Genomic DNA, 19,822 nt, shown 5'->3' with positions numbered 1-19,822 from the left:
CCATCCATTAACCTCTCTGTCCTCCTATCTATCCATCCATCTTTCCCACCATCCTTCTTCCCATTCATCCATCTCTCCATCCTCCCATCAATTCCTCATTTACCCATCCATCCATCTTCTCATACATCCAATCCATTCATCTGTCCATAATCACAGCTGCCCATCCATTTATCCAATTTCCCATCCTCTGTCTTCTCATTGACCTTCTGCCATCCATCCCTTCTCTAATCTATTCATTCATCCATCTATCCATCTCCCATCCATTCCCGTGATACATCCTCTCATCCATCCAGTGTATCCTCTTCTCCATCCAGCCATCATCCATCCCTCCGTCTGTCCCTCCATCTGTCCCCCATCCATCATGTGAATTCCTGGGGTACAGTCGCCTCTGGGAATCTGAGGCTTTGTTCTGTGGGCAGGTTTGATAAGTCCTGTGGTTGAGTGTCAGACAGGGTCTTCCCTGCATGGTGCATGCTTTCAGCCCACATTGAGGGTGAGGCAGTACCATGCTGCCAGGGTCAAGTAGCAACACAGATGTTTGCTGGATATGTGACCAGACCTGAAGGTGGCCTCCGGCCTGAGGGGACCTTTCCTTCTGGTGCTGGCTCTGACCCCCATGTCCCATGCCCCAAGTAGGGGGAGAGACTCAAGCACTGGCAGGCTGGGTGTGCTGTGCTCCACTGATTCCTTGTTGTATGGCTATGGGCAAGTGACTTCACCTCCCTGCGCCCATTTCTTTGTAAAGTGAGGTCACGATAGCTCAGGACCATGGGGCAGCTGTGAGTGATCAGTGGGATGGTGTAGGAGGGGTGTGCTGCCTGAGCTCTCTGCTGACAGACCCTGGGTCCATGATAGGCTGGTGGACACAGCCTGACTCAGGGCTGAAAGCCAGGGCTGACTGGCCTTCACTGGTCTCCGCCTCCCCGTACTCCCACAGGCTCAGCTGCGTGCTGGCCTTACCCCTGCCCACTCTGCCTGCAGGTCACACTGGCCGCCTCCTCCGAGCCCTGCTGGGCTTCAGCCTCCTCTTCTTGGCAGCCCACGTCACCTTCCAGATATGCCTGCATACTGTGCCCCGCCTGGACCAGCTTCTGGAGCCAAACTGTGAGTCACTAGGGGGCCTGGGGGGATGCTTGAGGGCAGCAGGCCTGGGGGAGAGCCAATGGTCTCCCTGAGCTACCAGAGGGCCTGGGCAGGGTTAGGGAGCCTCACATTCTTCAGCAAGGTCAGCCAGCCTCAGGGGCCACCCTGCCTCACCCAGGCTTTGTCTACCTCTGAGTGTCTATCCACTATTTATATCCAGTGCAAATGGGCCCAGGTTAACTGCCCCAGTAACAGGTGGCCATGGGGCTGGGCTGAACACCGGCAACATCAAACTGAGCCTGGCGTCTGGCTCACCGGACAGCCCTGGTCTTCTCAGGCCCCACCTGCTCACATCTTCCTCCTGAGCCATTGGAGGCATAGAGGCTAGGCTGGGGGGACAGGGGTGCCAGCAGACCAGGTGAGCTGCCCGCCCACCATCCTGCACCCTTTCAACCTGTGGACAGAATCTCCAGCTGGCACCCAGCCCTCCCACCTCCACTGACTCCAGCACCCCAGTGTGCAGATGACAGAGCCCTGGGGTCCCATCCCCATTGCTTGGAGGAGGGCTTTCCCACCTCCATGTCCCGCCTGGATCGTGGAGGGCAGGATGTCCCACCTGGCTTCCCATTTTCATTCTGTGAAGATCGTGTGTCTCCTGCAGCTTAGAGACTGGAAGTCAGGTGCCTTGAGGGCTCTCTGGTCCTGGTGGCTCTGAGACCAGGCTTCCCATGTGTGCCCCCTCCGGCTCCCAAGGAGCAGTCAGCCTCTTGGCAACGAGACGGTTTCTTGGCACCCACCTGCCTGACCTGGTTCCCCCACCTCTCTCTGCAGGCAGCACCTGGGACACCATCACCTGGGACACCATCTCCCGGCTCATTGGGGTCACGAGGTGAGAGTCCTCAGTCTCCCTCAGGGATTTCCTGGGCCTGAGGTGGGGGCCTCCAGCTCCTGGGGTGCCCCCACTGGCCCCAGCCCCACTAAGCCTACCATGGGCTCTCCCTGCCCTCTACAGGCTGGACCTGAAGGACATTCCCAATGCCATCCGCCTGGTGGCCCCTGACCTGGGCATCCTAGTAGTCTCCTCCCTGTGCCTTGGGGTCTGCAGGCGCCTCACGAGGACAGCCCGGCACAGCCAGCACGTCCAGGAGCCGGTGAGGGCTATGGGGCACCCCAGGTCCCAGCCGTTTGAGGACTGTTGTACGTCCTCTTTCTTTCTTTCTTTTCTTTTCTTAAACAAACGTGGACATTTTAGTTGTAAAAGCCTGTATGTGCCCACCGTGGAGAGACGTGACAGCAGCGGAGAGGTCAAGTGTGTGTCCCGTGGGGCACTGGCATCGCAGCGTACGGTCCCAGAACGTGTGGGGGCTGCAGGCAGCATCTGCCCCAAGAGCTGCTCCTGAGGAGTGTCGTCAGGGATGCAGGCCACAGGGAATCAGTGGTGCTGGGAGGCCGTGTGTGTGGCCGTCAAGGAGCATCTGGGGACTGACGGATGGACAGACAGACAGATGTTTGAGGAGCACCACCCACAGCAAGGGCATCGATGGGCTTGTGGACAAGGCAGAGGCTGTGTAGGCAGGAGGCCTAGAGCAGGGCCCTGCATCAGAGTCCCACCCTGGGTCTTTCCTCCATGTCCTCTGGTTGAAGGCTTAGCTCTCCTGTCCCTGCATGAGGGCTGTAGTCTTGAGCCCCATTTGGGTCCCACACTCAGCCTCAGCCTCTGTCAGTAGGACCTGGTTTCCAGGGCTGGGTCAGGTCTGTGATATCCAGGGTCCCTGCCCAGGAGGCGGTGGGGGACACAGGCTCACACCCTTAGCCCCAGTGTCCTCTGGTCAGGCTGCTGATGCTAGTGGAAATGAGGGCCTCAGTCCCCAGAGAGGGGGCCCTTCCTGTCACAGACTGGGGTGGGGCTCAGCCTGCAACTGACTGCCCATCCCCTGAGTCCTGGGGGACAAGGCTGGCACCCCCATTTCACAGGGGACATGGGGCCTGGAGGTCAAGCGGCTCTTCCAGGTACTTGTGGGGGTCGAATGGGGGCTGGGGCAGCCCCCTGACTGGCTGGCTCCCTCCATCCCTATGGCGTGTGGCACTGGCAGGCACAGGGCAGCCTCTGGTTTCCTCGTTAGCAGAGCCAGGGCTTCCAGGAACAGCTCTGACGGGAAGGAGCTAGCTGATTCCCCATGCCTGGGTCAGAGGGAGGGGCCAGCCCCCCACTCCACCCTGCCCATCGCCCCTCGGACCTCAGAGCAAGGCATCACAGGCACCCAGCATTTAAGGTCTGAGCCAGAAGCAGGCACAGCACCCCTTGCGGACGACCCCACCTGGCAGGGCCATAGTACATGTGTCTGCGTGCATGCGCCCATCCCAACTTGGCACACGTGTATCCATGGCTGCCCTGCATTTCAGATGGGCTGCGGTGGGGGGTGCGGCCTGGGGGACTGGCCAGGGCAGGCTGGACGCTGCTAGCGGCCCCCAGCACCTGTCCTTTCGCCCAGCAGCTGCTTCTGTTCTTCCCACACCCAGAAGCGGTCATTTTCCACGGCAGCTTTCCCAGAGCTGGGGCCAGGCTGTGGGCGGAGTGAGCTCAGGCCTGGCTGCTGTGCCTTCTAGGGCTGACCCCCCACCCCCATTTCCCGACATAACGGGGGGTATGTCCCTGGGTACCACTCTGACCCCAAGGCTGGGCCTCCTGCCCTGCCCTGTCCCCTCCACACTAACAGATATGGCCCAGCAGCACTCCCTGGGGCCTGCCCAGCTCCCCACCTACGTTTGACAGGCAGAAGACAGATTCAGAGAGGTTAGGGGGCTTGCCGAGGCTGCCCAGTTGGGAGATGTGGAGCTGGGGTGTGACCAGGGCTCCTGGCTCCCCCACGCTCTCAGCCTGGAAACCGAGGGCTGCCTTGGCCAGGACAGGTGAGGCACAGGCCAGCGCCCACATCTCAGGTGGAGACCCAGGGCCTGGGCTTCTGACACAGAGGCTGTTCTTTCTGCCTCCCTCAGGCTCCCCAATTCCAGGAAAGAGTCTGTTCTGGGAAATTTTGAGGCAGGGCCAAGGAGACAGACCCTGGTGGGTCTCCGTGCCTGCGGACAGGTGAGGCCAGTAGGGCTGGCCAGGGACACCCAGGAGGCCCACCTCACTCTCCAGATGCCCCATGGGCAGCAGAATGAGAGCAGGCTGTCCCCTGGCGCAGTCTCCCCTGACAGTGTGATCTGAGTCCCCCCACCCCCAAGCCTCCATTGCCGTTCTTATAAGGAAGGTGCTGTGGGCCAGGAGTAGGGTGTGGAGCTGCTCTGTGACCATAGAATGAGGAGCACCTGTGGTCCTGGCATGCGTCCACTGGGGACACCCACTGGGGCGCTCTCAGGCCAGGGGCCTGGGGCACAGATGCATGAGCCTGTGGGCTGCCCTGTCCTCGGGGCCCCTGGAGCAGGTGGGAGATAAAGAAGACCCACCTGAGGGGCACCTGGGTCATCTGAGCGCCAGGCCTTGGCAGGAAGGTGTCACTGCTGCAGTGGGCCACGTCCAGGAAGGCCTCCAGGGCTGCGAGGCCATGGGAAGGTGGTGGGCAGACCAGGCATGGAGGGCAGCACTGGTGCACACAGGCTAGTGGCCCTGTGACCTCAGAGGGCCAGCAGTGGGTGTTGAAGGGGGGCCAGGGAGATGGCCACAGGGGTGGGCTCCTCCCTCCTCCCTCTCCGTCCCCCCTCCTCCCTTTCCCTCCTCCCCCTCCTCCCTTTCCCTCCTCCCTCTCCCTCCCTGCCCCCTCCTCCCTCTCCCTCCCTGCCCCCTCCTCCCCCCCTTCTTTCTTTCCCCCTCCCGCTCTCTACTCCCTCCTCCCTCCTCCCCCTCCCCCACCATGTGCCTGACCTCTGCTCTTCCCATGACCTTGGCAGGACGATGACAGTGAGGAACTGGACACTGGCTCCCTGGGGGAGCTGCGGGAAGCCCCTGAACTGTCCCCCACGCGGAGATCTCGGCTGGCCGCCCGGTTCCGGATCACAGCGCACTGGCTGCTCGTGGCAGCTGGGCGGACTCTGGCCATCATGCTGCTCGCACTGGCAGGTACTCACTGGGCAGGGGGCTGGGACCCCACCTCTGACCATCACGCTGGGAGGGGTCTCAGCAGCCAAGCTCCCCACTGACCAGTGAGATGGTGGTCACACCACCCCAGCCAGGAGTGACCCTGTGTGCCCCTGCCTGGCCCGCAGGCATTGCCCACCCCTCAGCCTTCTCCAGTGTCTACTTCCTGCTCTTCCTGGCCATTGGCACCTGGTGGGCCTGTCACTTTCCCATCAGCCCGTTGGGCTTCAACACACTCTGCGTCATGGTGAGCTGCGTTGGCACCGGCCATCTCATCTGCCTCTATTGCTACCAGACACCTCTCGCCCAGGCCACTCTCCCACCTGCCGGCATCTGGGCCAGGTGAGGGCTCACCCCAGGCACCGCCCTGCCCTCGCCCCAGCCCTGCCCACCCGGCACCCATGACCCCCTCACCGCAGTCACCAACACGCCTTCTCTGGGCAGGGTGTTTGGTCTCAAGGACTTTGTGGCCCCCACCAACTGCTCCAGCCCCAACGTACTGGTCATCAATGCTGACCACGACTGGCCCGTGTACGTGAGCCCCAGCATCCTGCTGCTGCTCTGCTACACGGTGACCTCACTCTTGAAGCTCCATGCCCACCAGCCTGCGGACCAGGTGAGCACCCAGGCCAGCACCCTGTGTCCCCCACCCCCTTGGGCCAGGGCAAGGGGGCTGAGCCTCACCTCTGGTCTCCACAGAGGAAGGAGGCGGCCGGGGACGATGACACACGGGAGGTGGAGTTGACCGAGGTGGACCAGTGGCCCCAGGGTCAGGCCAGAGTTGTGGCCATCAAGGAGGAAGGGGCTGCCCAGGTGAGCAGTCAGGACTGAGAGGTGGGGCCGGCACCCCTCTGCCCACGGGCTTGGCTTACGGGCTTGGCTTGTCTACAGCACACAATGCCTACTCCCACAACACCAGACCCCGAGGACAACTGCATCATACACGACCTCACTGGCCACAGCGCCGTCCAGCAGCGGACCTGTAAGTATATGTAGCCGTGCAGTGCTGCCCCCTGGCGGCCTTGCCGTATTGGCCTCTCTAGCTGCACCCTTCTTTGGGGCTGCCCACGGACCTTCATGGCTTGGGTGGTAAAGAATCCGCCTGCAATGCGGGAGACCTGGGTTCGATCCCTGGGGTGGGAAGATCCCCCGGAGAAGGGAAAGGCTACCCATTCCAGTATTCTGGCCTGGAGAATTCCATGGACTGTATAGTCCATGGGGTCAAAAAGAGCCGGACACGACTGAGCGACTTTCACTCACTTACTCACGGACCCAAGACCCTGCAGGGATCTCCCTTGCCTGTCCTCCTGCCTTTCAGTCCCAGAGTTATTCACTGCTTTGTCTTGGGCTGGCTCTGTGTCTCCAGGGCAGGTCTGGGCGTTTTTCCTGGGTGCTTTTTCTTTCTTTTCTTTTGCCCTAAGCCTCGATTTCCATCTTACGAAGGGGATGAAGTTGCTGGCCTCGGGGGATGTGGGCACTCACAGAGCTGGAGGGACTGAGGCCATCTTGTCCACCCTGTCCCTCTAGAGTCTTGGAAACCAAAGCTGGGAGGGGGGTGAGAATGGGCCAGGGTCCCACGACACATTGGGAACAGGGTCAGACAGGAGCCTGGACCCTTTTCTGCCGCCAGAGCCCCTGTGAGACTGTGCTGAGCATGGCTCCCCCAGCCCCCACTCCAGACTGCAGCTCCAGCACTGTCTGCACTTGGGGGCTGAGTCAGGTATGGGTGAGGGGCTCTGCCCTATTGATTTCGGAGCCTCCCCAGCAGGCGTCCTGCTTCACCTGTGACCCCTACCCTCACCCTAGCATGCCCCCGGCTGGCTGAGCCAAAGGAGACGTCTCCGCTGCACGGCCTGGGCCACCTCATCATGGACCAGAGCTACGTGTGTGCCCTCATCGCCATGATGGTAAGGGCACTGGCCCGGACCAGCCGAGGGCTGGGCCTTCCCACGGGCTCTCACGGCATTCCAGGAGAGGATGGTGGCCTGGTGCCTTGTCGCCAGAAGTGGGTGGGACTGTGGCCTGCCTGCTGGGCCACAAGCCGTCCAGGCCAGCCACCAGCTGCGTGGTTGTGTGTGCACGTTTGTGCGGTGGGTGTGTGGGTGGGCCAGCAGGGCGGGTTTGCTTTCCTCTTGGCCTGGGGAGCGTGCGTGCAGCCCTGCCCCGCCCGGCCCACAGGTGTGGAGCATCACCTACCACAGCTGGCTGACCTTCGTGCTGCTGCTCTGGGCCTGCCTCATCTGGACGGTGCGCAGCCGCCACCAGCTGGCCATGCTCTGCTCGCCCTTCATCCTGCTCTATGGGCTGGCGCTCTGCTGCCTGCGTTACGTGTGGGCCATGGACCTGCAGCCCGAGCTGCCCACCGCCCTGGGCCCCGTCAGCCTGCGCCAGCTGGGGCTGGAGCACACCCGCTACCCCTGCCTGGACCTGGGCGCCATGGTGAGTCTGCCCAGCCCTCACCCGGCTCCCAGTGTGGTGGGCGTGCTGCAGCCCAGGGCCTGCGTCTGGGTGTCACCAGGACCCCCTGGCCAAGCCCAGCATAGTTGCTCAATCGGTGTTTGTCGAGTGAATGTGTGACGACCTCACGTTGCTGGGGGCACCATCCTATCTGCCTGAGACAGGCTCTGTGAGCACTGCATGTGGTCCCAGGTCCCAGTGAGTTTCTGTGCGCTCATGGTGCCCCTTGTGAGACAGGTCACTGCACCTGGGCATCCATGCCACCGGTGGCCACGTGAGGGGTGTGGGTTACAGCTCACCATGTGAGTCCACTGGCATGCAAGCATGCAAACACATGTGAGCCTGTGTTCACCTGTGGGTCTGTGTGCACACAAGATCATGTGTGAGTAGGAGCCACTGTGTGGGAGTGTGTGTGCATTTGTTTGTGAACTCGTGCCTGCGAGGAAGATGGCAGGTTGGGGGACACCTTCCCGCTCTAGTGTCGCCTCTGGCTCCCCTGCCTGGGCCCCTCAGTGATGCCGCCCCCGTCTCCCCAGCTGCTGTGCACCCTGACCTTCTGGCTCCTGCTGCGCCAGTTTGTGAAGGAGAAGCTGCTGAGGAGGGCACGGGCCCCTGTGGCGCTGACAGAGGTCACCGTGGCCGCCACGGGTGAGCGGGCGGGAGGGCTGAGTGACTGGGGGGCAGCTCCTTCCCACCTGCCTGGTTCTGATGCCGTTGCCCCACCCGCTGCAGAGCCCACGCGGACGCAGATGCTGCTGCGGAGCCTGGGGGAGCTGGTCAGGGGCATCTACGCCAAGTACTGGATCTACGTGTGTGCAGGCATGTTCATCGTGGTCAGCTTCGCTGGCCGCCTGGTGGTCTACAAGATCGTCTACATGTTGCTCTTCCTGCTCTGTCTCATCCTCTTCCAGGTGTGGGGGCACGGGGCACAGAGAGGTGGAGGTGGGGGCACAGGGGGGCACGGAGTCGGGGGGTTGGGCCTCACAGCCGGCTTCACTGCGCCCGCTGGCCGGCAGGTCTACTACAGCCTGTGGCGGAAGCTGCTCAAGGCGTTCTGGTGGCTGGTGGTGGCCTACACCATGCTGGTGCTGGTGGCCGTCTACACCTTCCAGTTCCAGGACTTCCCGGCCTACTGGCGCAACCTGACGGGCCTCACCGATGAGCAGTGAGTCTGGGATGGGGCTGGGGGCGGCGGGATGCTGCCATGGGGGTCATGCAACCATGCTGACCCCTACCCCACCTCCCCACCCAGGCTGGGGGACTTGGGCCTGGAGCAGTTCAGCGTGTCCGAGCTCTTCTCCAGCATCCTGGTCCCCGGCTTCTTCCTGCTCGCCTGCATCCTGCAGCTGCACTACTTCCACCGGCCCTTCATGCAGCTCACTGACCCCGAGCACCGGCCCCTACCTGGCGCCTGCACCCCACGCTGGGTTCCCGGGTAGGCCTGCCCCCTGGGGCTGGGGGTCTGCAGAGGCTGATGGTGTTGGGCAGGAGACCTGGAATGGGGGTAGGGCCTCAGCTGTCACCTTCAGGTACCCCAATGGGGTCACAGGGGTCAGGAGGTCAGCAGGCCCCATGCTCCCACCTGGTGGCTGCAGCACCCACAGCCGGGGTCCCAGAGCTGGGGAGGGGGAGGCAGGAGAGGAAGGGGCTGCAGGGCCGCCTGAGGAGCGCGGGTGGGAAGGACACTCCGGGGCCCTGTCCTAGGCGGGACGCGGTGAGCCGGACCCCCCTGCTGCAGCAGGAGGAAGAGGAGGAGGTACCCAGGGACGACGGGCTGGGCACGGCCAGCCCCCACCAGGTCACGCAGGTCCCAGAGGGTAAGTTCAAGGTGCCCAGACTTGAGGCCCGGAGCCCCACCTGCACGGGACAGAATGGCCCAGGCCCCTCCTCCTCACTGTCCCCCCAACCCCCCCAGCCAGCAAGTGGGGCCTGGTGGCTGAGCGGCTGCTGGACCTGGCCACCGGCTTCTCGGACGTCATCACCCGCGTGCAGGTGCTGGTGCGGCGCCTGCTGGAGCTGCACGTCTTCAAGCTGGTGGCCCTGTACACCGTGTGGGTGGCCCTGAAGGAGGTGAGTGTGGACATTCTCGCACACCCGCCTGGGCCCCCCGGGTGCTGTGAGGGGCGGCAAGGGGCCTGTGGGGAGGGCGCTGATCCGGCTGCCGCCACCCATAGGTGTCGGTGCTGAATTTCCTGCTGGTCGTGCTCTGGGCCTTCGCCCTGCCCTACCCACGTTTCCGGCCCATGGCCTCGTGCCTGGCCACCGTGTGGACCTGCATCATCATCGTGTGCAAGATGCTGTACCAGCTCAAGGTGGTCAACCCCCACGAGTACGCCAGCAATTGCACGGAGGTACGTGTCACAGTGGAAGGGCGGGCGCAGAGGGCCTGGGTGGGGGTCCATCCCTGGGGTCAGCATGCAGTGCCCTCCGCTCCTCTCCCAGCCCTTCCCCAACAGTACGAACCTGCAGAAGACAGAGATCCGCCAGTCCTTGCTGTATCGCGGGCCTGTTGACCCTGCCAACTGGTTTGGGGTGCGGAAGGGCTTCCCCAACCTGGGCTACATCCAGGTGAGTGCAGCAGGCAGGTGGGCCGGGTAGGGGGTGCTGTGGGGCAGGTGGGGCCTGACTGCCCTTGCCCCTCAGAACCATCTGCAGATCCTGCTGCTGCTGGTGTTTGAGGCCATGGTGTACCGGAGCCAGGACTACCACCGCCGCCGGCACCAGCTGGCCCCACTGCCTGCCCAGGCTGTCTGCGCCGAGGGCACCCGCCAGCGGCTGGACCACGACCTGCCCAGCTGCCTCAAGTACTACGTGAACTTCTTCTTCTACAAATTTGGGCTGGAGGTGAGGTGGGGGTCAACCCTTGCCCCTTCCATGGGGTTGGGCTCAGCCGCAGGGGGCCTTGCCACCCTCTGTGGGGCCTTTGCTGAGCAAAGGCTAGAGGGGATGGGGGAGGGTGCAGACCAAGGGGGCCGGGGGCCCCAGCTGGAGGTGGGCTTGGGCTTGGGCTCAACTCTGTCGTGGGGCCCCCACCTTGATTCCCCCAGCATGGAGACGTGTTTAGCCTCTCTGCTTGTCCAGGAGAGTGGCCTGGGCCGCTGCCCGCATCCTGGGCACAACACCCTCTGCCCCCCAAGGCCACCCAGAGGCAGAGCCAGGAGGACCCCCCACCCCCGCCGCCGGCTCACTGTCCTCACCCTGGCCACCCCTTTGCTCTCTGCCACCCCCAGGTCTGCTTCCTGGCAGCCGTGAACGTGATCGGGCAGCGCATGAACTTCATGGTCATCCTGCACGGCTGCTGGCTGGTGGCCATCCTTACCCGCCGACGCCGGGAGGCCATCGCCCGCCTCTGGCCCAATTACTGCCTGTTCCTGGCGCTCTTCCTGCTGTACCAGTACCTGCTGTGCCTGGGCGTCCCCCCCGCCCTGTGCATTGGTGAGTGGGCCGCTGGCAGGGCACACACTGGGTGCCCTGGCTGCTGGTGTGGCGTCAGGCCCCTCGCACCTGCACCCCCTCCCCCTCCGTGGGCTCTGTGGGCTGCAGCCGTGCCAGCTCTAGCGGGCAGTGCTGGCCCCTCATTCACTGGTCTCCCTGAATCCGTTGTTTTCTTTTTGCCAAGAATTTTATTTTGAAAAGTTTCAAATGATCAGAGAGGTTGAGAGTTTGAAAAATAGTCCGGGGAGCAGACATGTGCTCCTCTTGGCTAGTGGGGGCTGTCTGGAGTCCATGTCCAGTATGCCCAGGGTGGAGGCCTCTGTGTGCAGGGCAGTGACCACGCTCGGCTGCCCATCCCTGGACGACACCTTGGTCTGGTGCGCCATCCAGGGTCAGCAGCCGCATCCTCAAGGCCGTGTCCCTGGTGGCTGCTGGCTCTGAGCAGGACCTGACGGGAGCGCTTGGCCATCTCCTTCCTTCACCTTTCTGTTGTGACCTTTCTGGGGTCAGGCCACGGGCTGGCAGAAAGCCCTGATCTTGGAATTGTGGGCTATGCCCCAGGCTTAGAGGCTGGTGAACACGTGGGCAGGAACGGCCCACAGCGGGGGGAGTGAGCGGCCATCAGCCCTGCATGCTGAGGGGCTGGTGCGCGGTCTTGTGTGTGTACATCCACACCTGCAGACTCCCTGCTGCGGGCAAGTCTGCATGCGGTGGACATCGGTTCTGACTTCCGTTACTCCTGGCGCACCTGTTAGTTGTCCTCTCTGTGAGAGGAGCTGGGGTTTCTCCCCCTCCTGCTGTTTCCTGTGGTCTGCAGGTACAGGGGTTTCTCTGGACGCCTTGTAATGTCCTGTGCTCCCTTTCACATTCGGAGCATCTCGGCGGTGCCTGGAGCCCCCAGGCAGGCCCTTCCTCCCTCAGTGTCTGTGGAAGGCAGATCCCTGGCCCGTGAAATGCTGCTTTTGGTTGACAGTCTGTGAGTTTTGACAGAGAGCAGCAGAAGCAGAACAGAGCTTGTAAACATGCTTCACGTAGTTGTGAAGCGTCAGCCTCTGACTCGACCTGGTGCAGCGACCCAAGTTAAGAACCAGAAGAGGTGCAGGAGATGTCGGGGATGAGGTGCTACAGAGGTCTGCTTGTTCACCAGTGTGCAGGTGTCTGTGGGGCCGTGGTTTCTGTTTCTCTCGGGTGATCACCCCAGGTAGTCCTGCCAGTTCCCCTCTGCTCCGGTACTGGGTGTCCACACTGTTTTAGCCATTCTGACAGGTGTGCAGTGAAGCCTCATTTGGGTCTATCTGGGCTGTGGCCCACACGCAGGGCTCCGGCCCCACCCCCGTCAACCCCTGTGCCCCACCCACATCCCCCTGCCCACCCAGGGCGTCTGGAGCGCATGTCTGTGAGAACTGGGCTCCCTGGGCCTGTGTGCAAGAGGGTGTGTATGAGCGACTCCTGGGGTTGCTGGGGTTGGAGGTGGGTTGGGACAGTGGGTGACCACACCCTCTGCCTACAGACTACCCGTGGCGCTGGAGCCGGGCCGTCCCCATGAACTCCGCGCTCATCAAGTGGCTGTACCTGCCTGACTTCTTCAGCACCCCCAATGCCACCAACCTCATCAGTGAGTCCCCAGCCCCTCACACACGCGCCACTGCCAGCCATGCTGAGACCTTGCAGATGCCCATGGGATGGTCAGCGGGTGGGCACCAACCCTCATCTCCAGCCAGCAAGGGGCCCATTGTCTAGGCCTCACCAGGCAGTCCAGTCCTGCCATTCCCTGTGGGGTCTGTGTTCCATGAATGTACCCCGTCCCACAGGCCCATCTCACATGTACACAGTCCACCACACAGACACATGTCTGCTCACTGGTGTGGGCACAGGTGTGCATGCAGGAGTGGACACGGGTGGACACGGGTGTGGAGACTGATGCCACATGGCACACAGTCAGGCTCGCGTTGGCCTATTTCCTGATGCGTGTGTGTGTGTATGTAGATCTACGTGTACACACAGAAAATGCACACAGGCATGTTCTCTGACACCCGTGTGCACATCCACACGGTGTGTAGATGCTGGCGTAAATACGCATGGCCGTTTCTGCCCAGCTGCCCACACACCCCATCACCCCAGGATAAGGGCCGAGCTGGCAGGAAATGGACTGCACTTCCCGGGCGTGACAGTGGCCTCCCATTTGCCCACAGGTGACTTCCTGCTGCTGCTCTGCGCCTCCCAGCAGTGGCAGGTGTTCTCAGCCGAGCGCACGGAGGAGTGGCGGCACATGGCTGGCGTCAATACTGACCGCCTGGAGCCCCTGCGGGGGGAGCCCAACCCCGTGCCCAACTTCATCCACTGCAGGTGGGGGTCTTAGAGGCTGTGGGACTCCTGGGGCTGTGGTCCCGGGCTGCTGGGGAAGTGGTGGTGACCTGGGTCCATGGTGACATCCACTCCGCAGGTCCTACCTCGACATGCTGAAGGTGGCTGTCTTCCGCTACCTCTTCTGGCTGGTGCTGGTGGTGGTGTTCATCACGGGGGCCACGCGCATCAGCGTCTTTGGGCTGGGCTACCTACTGGCCTGCTTCTACCTGCTGCTCTTCGGCACCAGCCTTCAGCAGAAGGACACGCGTGCCCGCCTCGTGCTGTGGGACTGCCTCATCCTTTACAATGTCACTGTCATCGTCTCCAAGAACATGCTTTCTGTGAGCCCGGCCCCGCCCCGCCCCGCCCCGCCCCGCCCCGCCCCATCTCGCCTGGCCCCGCCCCACCCCCTGGCTCCGCCTCACCCTGCCACCCAGACTGACCCTCCTCCACCCGCAGCTCCTGTCCTGCGTCTTCGTGGAGCAGATGCAGAGCAGCTTCTGCTGGGTCATCCAGCTCTTCAGCCTCGTATGCACCGTCAAGGGCTACTACGACCGTGAGTGGGCGAAGCAGGCGGCCGGGGCTCCGGGGGTGCTCCGGGATAGCCGGCGTACAGGACCCTGACCTGAACCGTGTCTGTCCACAGCCAAGGAGATGCTGGGCCGCGACCAGGACTGCCTGCTGCCCGTGGAGGAGGCGGGCGTCCTGTGGGACAGCGTCTGCTTCCTGTTTCTGCTGCTGCAGCGCAGGGTGTTCCTCAGCTACTACTTCCTGCACGTTCAGGCCGAGCTCCGCGCCACCGCCCTGCAGGCCTCCAGGTGTGCCGCCCCTCTGTGACTTGACTTGTCACCTAGAGGGAGAACCAAGGAGACAGACCCCCTGGGACCTTCTCAGGACCTTGGCGATGCGCGGTCTCGCCCCCCTCTTGGTTGTTGGCTGGACTGAGGTTGCGTCCCCACTGGGAGGCCTTCCTCCCCAGCCCTGCGCTTTGGCTGCTCCTGTCCTCCCTCCCTGTGATACTGGAGGTTCTAGGAGGGTCTCCCTCTCCCCACAGCAGGACAAAGAGGGGTGTGGGCGGGTAGGACCTGAGCCCAACTGGGCCAGGCCGTAGCTAATACGCAGCTTTGCTGCCCTACAGGGGCTTTGCCCTCTACAATGCTGCCAATCTCAAGACCATTGAGCTCCACCGCAGGGCAGAGGAGAAGTCGCTGGCCCAGCTGAAAAGACAGTAGGTGCCATGTGGGCAAGGCCAGGGCTTTCTCTACTTGCCCAATGCTGAGCCACCTCCCCTTCTGCAGGATGGAGCGGATCCGGGCCAAGCAAGAGAAGCACAGGCAGGGCCGGGCCAACCGAGGCTGCCTTCAGGGCTCCCCGGACCCTGGCCAAGAGCCAGGTGAGTGTGGACAGAGCCTCGGTGCACACATTCCATGTGTCCACGCCCGCTGGAGCCATGTCCATGCTGTGTGACGTCCCACGGGCTTCTGGCCCATCCACCCTGTGCTGTGTGGTCACTCTGTCCCTGCAGGCCACATGGCCGGACCATGACTATCTGTCTGCGCTTGTGGGCTGTCCTCCACCCACCGTGGCACTTCATGTAGCCCCTTCATTGCCCAGGGGCTCCGAGTCTGTGTCTGCTGAGGGGCCGCCTGCGCCCCTTCCCACTGGCTCATGCGCACCCTGCCCCTCCACAGGGCCCGGCAGTCCAGGGGGCTCCTCCCCGCCACAACAGCAGTGGTGGCGGCCCTGGCTGGACCACGCCACAGGTACTGCTCCCACCTGGCCTTCCCTGACTTCCCTTTCAGAGTCGCTGTACGCTAGGCAGGCTTCCCTCTTGCCCTGCACTGACCTGGCCGGCACCTCCCAGGAGCCCTGCTCTCAGGCTTCACACTGAGCCTCTGGGTCATCAGGGGCCACGTCCCCACAACAGGCTCTGTGTGTCTTCTGCTTTCTAACTCTTGGACTCAGAAGTATGAGTCTTGGCTGCTGGCTGGCAGTGTCCCTCCTTCCCAGTCCTGCCCGCTCGTGTTCCTCTTGTCCAGTCTGATCTCGTCCCCCCCTGCTCTTGTGTCCTGTGCATGTGCTGCTGTCCCCCGGCCTGCCACTCCCTGGTTCTTGCCCGTGGCCGTCCCTCTGGGGAGGGTGGCTTGCGGGCCTTTGCCCCAGGGTCACGGGCTGCTGAGGGTCCCAAGCTGGCCAGAATAGCCAGGCTGTTACTGGACCCATCCCAAACCAAGGAGATGAACTTGAGGGTCTGGCGGGAGAAGGGAGGGTGGCTGGTTCTCAGTGCCCCCCTTTCCCGCAGTTATCCACTCCGGGGACTACTTCCTGTTCGAGTCGGACAGTGAGGAGGAGGAGGAAGCCCAGCCCGAGGACCCCAGGCCATCGTCACAGAGCGCCTTTCAGGTGAGCATGTGGGCCTGACATTCCCTAGGCCTAGGGCACCTACCCAGCCCATTCAGACCTCCTGCACTCACATATCGGGGGGAAGGCAGGATCGAGGGGTATAGGTCATGGGCAGCTGTGTGCCCCTCTGCCCACCTCCCCTGGCCCTGACTGACCACCCTGGTCTCTTGAGAAGGCTCACTGTTTGCTAGACACATCCTTCCTGTCCACCTTTGGGCTCCTGTTCTCAGCATGGGGACTGGCACTGAATGGCAGCCAGGATGTGCTGGGTGGCTCATGTACCACCCCCGTCTTCCCACCACAGCCCCCCAGGGATCTGATGGCCCCCACTCTGGCCTCCTGACCCCAGGCTGCTCCTGGACGGGAGGCGGAGGTGGGTAAATGGGATCCCATGGCAGGGGTGGAGGGGTGCTAACCCAGGGCCCTGCCTGCAGATGGCGTACCAGGCGTGGGTGACCAACGCACAGACGGTGCTTCGGCAGCAGCGGCAGCAGAGGGCCGAGCAGCTGCGCACAGGTGAGTCCGGTTATGGGCAGGTTGTGGGGTGGTGGGGAGGCAAAGCACTGATCAGATCCCCTGTGCCTAGGAGGCGACCCAAGCCAGGAAGCAGGGCCGGCAGAGGGCTTGGAGGACGAGGTGACCGGTGAGTTGGCGGCCAAGGGCTGGGGTCAGGGAGCGGGGGTCAGCCGCTGACCGCTCCTTTATGCCCTCCTGCCCAACCCTCACCGCAGGCCGCAGCCATGTGATGCAGCGAGTGCTGAGCGCCGTGCAGTTCCTGTGGGTGCTGGGCCAGGCGCTGGTGGACGGGCTGACGCGCTGGCTGCACGACTTCACGCGGCACCACCGCTCCATAAGCGACGTACTGCGCGCAGAGCGCTACCTGCTCACGCGGGAGCTGCTCCGGGTGAGCGGGCTGCCCCGGCCCCGCCGTGCCACTCCCCCGGGTCCGCCCCCTACGCCGACGCCCCGCCCACCACCACCACATGCCCCGCCCACCACCACATGCCCCGCCCCTACACAGACGCCTGCCACGCCCCCCCATTTGCCCAAGTCGGTTGACCTGAGACCCTGGCTGCCCTGCAGGGCGGAGAGGTGCGCCGGGACGTGCTGGACCAGCTGTACGCCAGCGAAGCCGAGGCAGCCCGTGATGCGCTGAGCACAGCATCGAGGTAGGAGCGGGGGCGGGCGGCTCAGGACAGTGGGGACCCACCTCACACGGCCTGTCCAGCCCCAGCGCCTGAGCTGCTGCACAGGGGGCGGTAGCCGGCCGGGCCCTTGTCCACCAGAGACCCAGAGGCCCTCCAGACTGCCCCCAGAGCCTGGGCAGAGCTCAGGCCGCCTTGTGAGCTGCCTTCTCCCGCAGCGGGCTGGGGGTGGAGGAGCCGCTGAGCAGCGTGACCGAGGACACCAGCAGTCCCCTGAGCACTGGGTACAATACCCGCAGCAGCAGCGAAGAGGTCGTCACCGAGCCTGGGGCTTCTCTGCGCAGCTCTGGGGAGCTTCCCGCTGGCGGCCGCGCCCGAATGCGCACGGCCAGCGAGCTGCTGGTGGACAGGTGAGCAGGGAGGGGTGTACAGCGGGTGGCCCCCGAGGCTCCAAGCCGGTGCCGGTGCTGGTGCCGTCCAGGCCTCTGCGCCAGGCCTGAGCCTGGTCCCCCGCAGGCGCATGCACATTCCGGAGCTGGAGGAGGCGGAGCACTTCGCGGCGGGGCGGGGCCGGGCGCTTCGGCTGCTGGAGGCCCTGTACCAGTGCGTGGCTGCCCACTCGGAGCTGCTGTGCTACTTCGTGATCGTCCTCAACCACATGGTCACTGCCTCAGCCACCTCCCTTGTGCTGCCCGTGCTGGTCTTCCTGTGGGCCATGCTCTCCATCCCGCGGCCCAGCAAGCGCTTCTGGATGACGGCCATCGTCTTCACGGAGGTGGGCGTCGCTGGAGGGGTGGGGGTGGGGGAGGGTGCGGGCGCCACGCTGACCTCTCACCCCTGCAGGTCACGGTGGTCGCCAAGTACCTGTTCCAGTTTGGCTTCTTCCCGTGGAACAGCCACGCTGTGCTGCGGCGCTATGAAAACAAGCCCTACTTCCCGCCGCGCATCCTGGGCCTGGAGAAGAGCGACAGCTACGTCAAGTATGACCTGCTGCAGCTCATGGCGCTATTCTTCCACCGCGCACAGCTGCTGGTGAGTACTCATACACAAACCTGCACACGTAAGTCCACACACACACACACACACACACACACATGCACACACACAGCCAGTTTGTTTCAGGAAGCAGGCGGGACATAGTGGGGCCCAGGGTGGGCCTGGCCATCTCACCCAGCCCAGTGTGGCCATGCCAGCCTCACCAGCCTGCCTCACTCCACAGTGCTATGGCCTCTGGGACCATGAGGAACCCCCATTGTCCAAGGAGCACGATAGGGGCAGTGCAAAGGAGAAGGGGGCTGAGGAGGAGCCAGCCCTGCCTGCACCCCAGGAGGAGCCAGGAGGGGCGGCCAGGCCCCCTGCTGAGGACAACGTCCAGGCGGAAGTGAAGGGTGGGCCCCTAGAGCCCGGCGGCAAGAGGCGCATCAGCCTCCGTTTGAGGAGGAGGAGGAAGGAGAGCACGGAAACCAGAGGACAGGCCATTGGTATGAGGGCCCACCCGGCAGAGCCACTCACACCCCACAGCCCTCACACCCTCTGCTGGTGACCCTGGGGAGGTCCCTGCACTCGGTTTGATTTGTACAAAGTGGGCTGGTTGCACTGGCAGCCCCTTCGGGGTTCCCTGGGATGGTCAGGAGTCTGAGCTGGGCCAGCCGATGCTGTGCAGGCTCCACCATCAGTGGCGGTTGCTCCTCACAGAAGGCGAGGAAGAGGAGGAGGAGGCAGCAGTGGCGGTGGCGGCGGCGGGGGCAGGGACCTTGCGGAGAGAGAAGAGGCGGAGTCGCCCCCGGGAAAGAGTGAGGGTGCTGGGGGTCCGGCTGCAGAGCTTCTGCCTGTCCCTGTGAGTGCCCTGCTGGGAGCGCCCAGGTGCGGGTGGGAAGAGCAGGGCCTGGACTGAGCCCGCCCGCCCGCAGGGCCCAGAGCATGTACTGGCCCGTGCGGCGCTTCTTCCAGGACATCCTGCACACGAAGTACCGGGCCGCCACTGACGTCTACGCGCTCATGTTCTTGGCCGACGTCATCGACTTCATCATCATCATCTTCGGATTCTGGGCCTTTGGGGTGAGCTGGGTCTCCGCCCTGGTGAGCCCAGGCCCCGCGGCCTCCCCAGCACCTCTGACCTCTGCTCTCCCGGCCACAGAAGCACTCGGCAGCCACGGACATCACGTCCTCCTTGTCAGATGACCAGGTGCCCGAGGCCTTCCTGGTTATGCTGCTGATCCAGTTTAGCACCATGGTCATCGACCGCGCCCTCTACCTGCGCAAGACCGTGCTTGGCAAGCTGGCCTTCCAGGTCGTCCTGGTGCTGGCCGTCCACCTCTGGATGTTCTTCATCCTGCCCGCTGTCACTGAGCGGTGCGTGCCAGGGCGCAGGCCTCGCCCAGACACAGGCTTTGTGGTGCCTGGTGGAGGCAGGGTTGGGGGCGTGGGCACCCTTACCTCTGACCTGGCCTCCCGGTCCCATCCAGGATGTTCAGCCAGAACGCGGTGGCCCAGCTGTGGTACTTTGTGAAATGCATCTACTTCGCTCTGTCCGCCTACCAGATCCGCTGTGGCTACCCCACCCGCATCCTCGGCAACTTCCTCACCAAGAAGTACAACCACCTCAATCTCTTCCTCTTCCAGGGGTGAGTGTGGCCAGCCTGGGGTGCTGGTCTGGGGGTAGGGGGCATCGTCCCTCCAGCCCTCCTGATGGTGCCCCCGGCCTTGGGCAGGTTCCGGCTGGTGCCATTCCTGGTGGAGCTGCGGGCAGTGATGGACTGGGTGTGGACGGACACCACACTGTCCCTGTCTAACTGGATGTGCGTGGAGGACATCTATGCCAATATCTTCATCATCAAGTGCAGCCGAGAGACTGAGAAGGTGCCGGGGCCCTAGG

The 19,822-nt window shown here is 63.6% G+C and overlaps 1 protein-coding gene across 2 annotated transcripts in view; it reads left to right on the top strand.

Annotated features, from left to right (window-relative positions):
* Positions 1-19,822, top strand: part of PIEZO1 (piezo type mechanosensitive ion channel component 1 (Er blood group)) — a 56,095-nt gene that overhangs the window by 33,269 nt on the left and 3,004 nt on the right. Inside the window, exons 3-44 of one of the 2 annotated variants that reach the window (XM_055554392.1) lie at positions 982-1,104; positions 1,915-1,972; positions 2,096-2,234; positions 4,975-5,143; positions 5,290-5,503; positions 5,606-5,777; positions 5,861-5,974; positions 6,053-6,143; positions 6,968-7,068; positions 7,340-7,600; positions 8,155-8,266; positions 8,351-8,529; positions 8,635-8,783; positions 8,871-9,053; positions 9,323-9,435; positions 9,534-9,688; positions 9,793-9,969; positions 10,061-10,186; positions 10,262-10,462; positions 10,849-11,053; positions 12,564-12,668; positions 13,246-13,399; positions 13,497-13,740; positions 13,859-13,955; positions 14,046-14,217; positions 14,538-14,627; positions 14,698-14,792; positions 15,091-15,162; positions 15,702-15,802; positions 16,237-16,318; positions 16,389-16,445; positions 16,534-16,706; positions 16,886-16,971; positions 17,166-17,357; positions 17,464-17,722; positions 17,791-17,979; positions 18,167-18,428; positions 18,643-18,784; positions 18,858-19,005; positions 19,085-19,299; positions 19,413-19,571; positions 19,659-19,806. In XM_055554392.1, coding sequence (XP_055410367.1) covers positions 982-1,104; positions 1,915-1,972; positions 2,096-2,234; positions 4,975-5,143; positions 5,290-5,503; positions 5,606-5,777; positions 5,861-5,974; positions 6,053-6,143; positions 6,968-7,068; positions 7,340-7,600; positions 8,155-8,266; positions 8,351-8,529; positions 8,635-8,783; positions 8,871-9,053; positions 9,323-9,435; positions 9,534-9,688; positions 9,793-9,969; positions 10,061-10,186; positions 10,262-10,462; positions 10,849-11,053; positions 12,564-12,668; positions 13,246-13,399; positions 13,497-13,740; positions 13,859-13,955; positions 14,046-14,217; positions 14,538-14,627; positions 14,698-14,792; positions 15,091-15,162; positions 15,702-15,802; positions 16,237-16,318; positions 16,389-16,445; positions 16,534-16,706; positions 16,886-16,971; positions 17,166-17,357; positions 17,464-17,722; positions 17,791-17,979; positions 18,167-18,428; positions 18,643-18,784; positions 18,858-19,005; positions 19,085-19,299; positions 19,413-19,571; positions 19,659-19,806 — 6,284 coding nt within the window. The remainder of the gene's footprint in view (positions 1-981; positions 1,105-1,914; positions 1,973-2,095; positions 2,235-4,974; positions 5,144-5,289; positions 5,504-5,605; positions 5,778-5,860; positions 5,975-6,052; positions 6,144-6,967; positions 7,069-7,339; positions 7,601-8,154; positions 8,267-8,350; positions 8,530-8,634; positions 8,784-8,870; positions 9,054-9,322; positions 9,436-9,533; positions 9,689-9,792; positions 9,970-10,060; positions 10,187-10,261; positions 10,463-10,848; positions 11,054-12,563; positions 12,669-13,245; positions 13,400-13,496; positions 13,741-13,858; positions 13,956-14,045; positions 14,218-14,537; positions 14,628-14,697; positions 14,793-15,090; positions 15,163-15,701; positions 15,803-16,236; positions 16,319-16,388; positions 16,446-16,533; positions 16,707-16,885; positions 16,972-17,165; positions 17,358-17,463; positions 17,723-17,790; positions 17,980-18,166; positions 18,429-18,642; positions 18,785-18,857; positions 19,006-19,084; positions 19,300-19,412; positions 19,572-19,658; positions 19,807-19,822) is intronic. The other variant, XM_055554393.1, reaches the window with a different exon arrangement.

This window comes from Bubalus kerabau, chromosome 17 (genome assembly GCF_029407905.1).
Source record: "Bubalus kerabau isolate K-KA32 ecotype Philippines breed swamp buffalo chromosome 17, PCC_UOA_SB_1v2, whole genome shotgun sequence".
NCBI lineage: Eukaryota > Metazoa > Chordata > Mammalia > Artiodactyla > Bovidae > Bubalus > Bubalus kerabau.
This window is presented reverse-complemented; position numbering and strand designations above follow the sequence as displayed.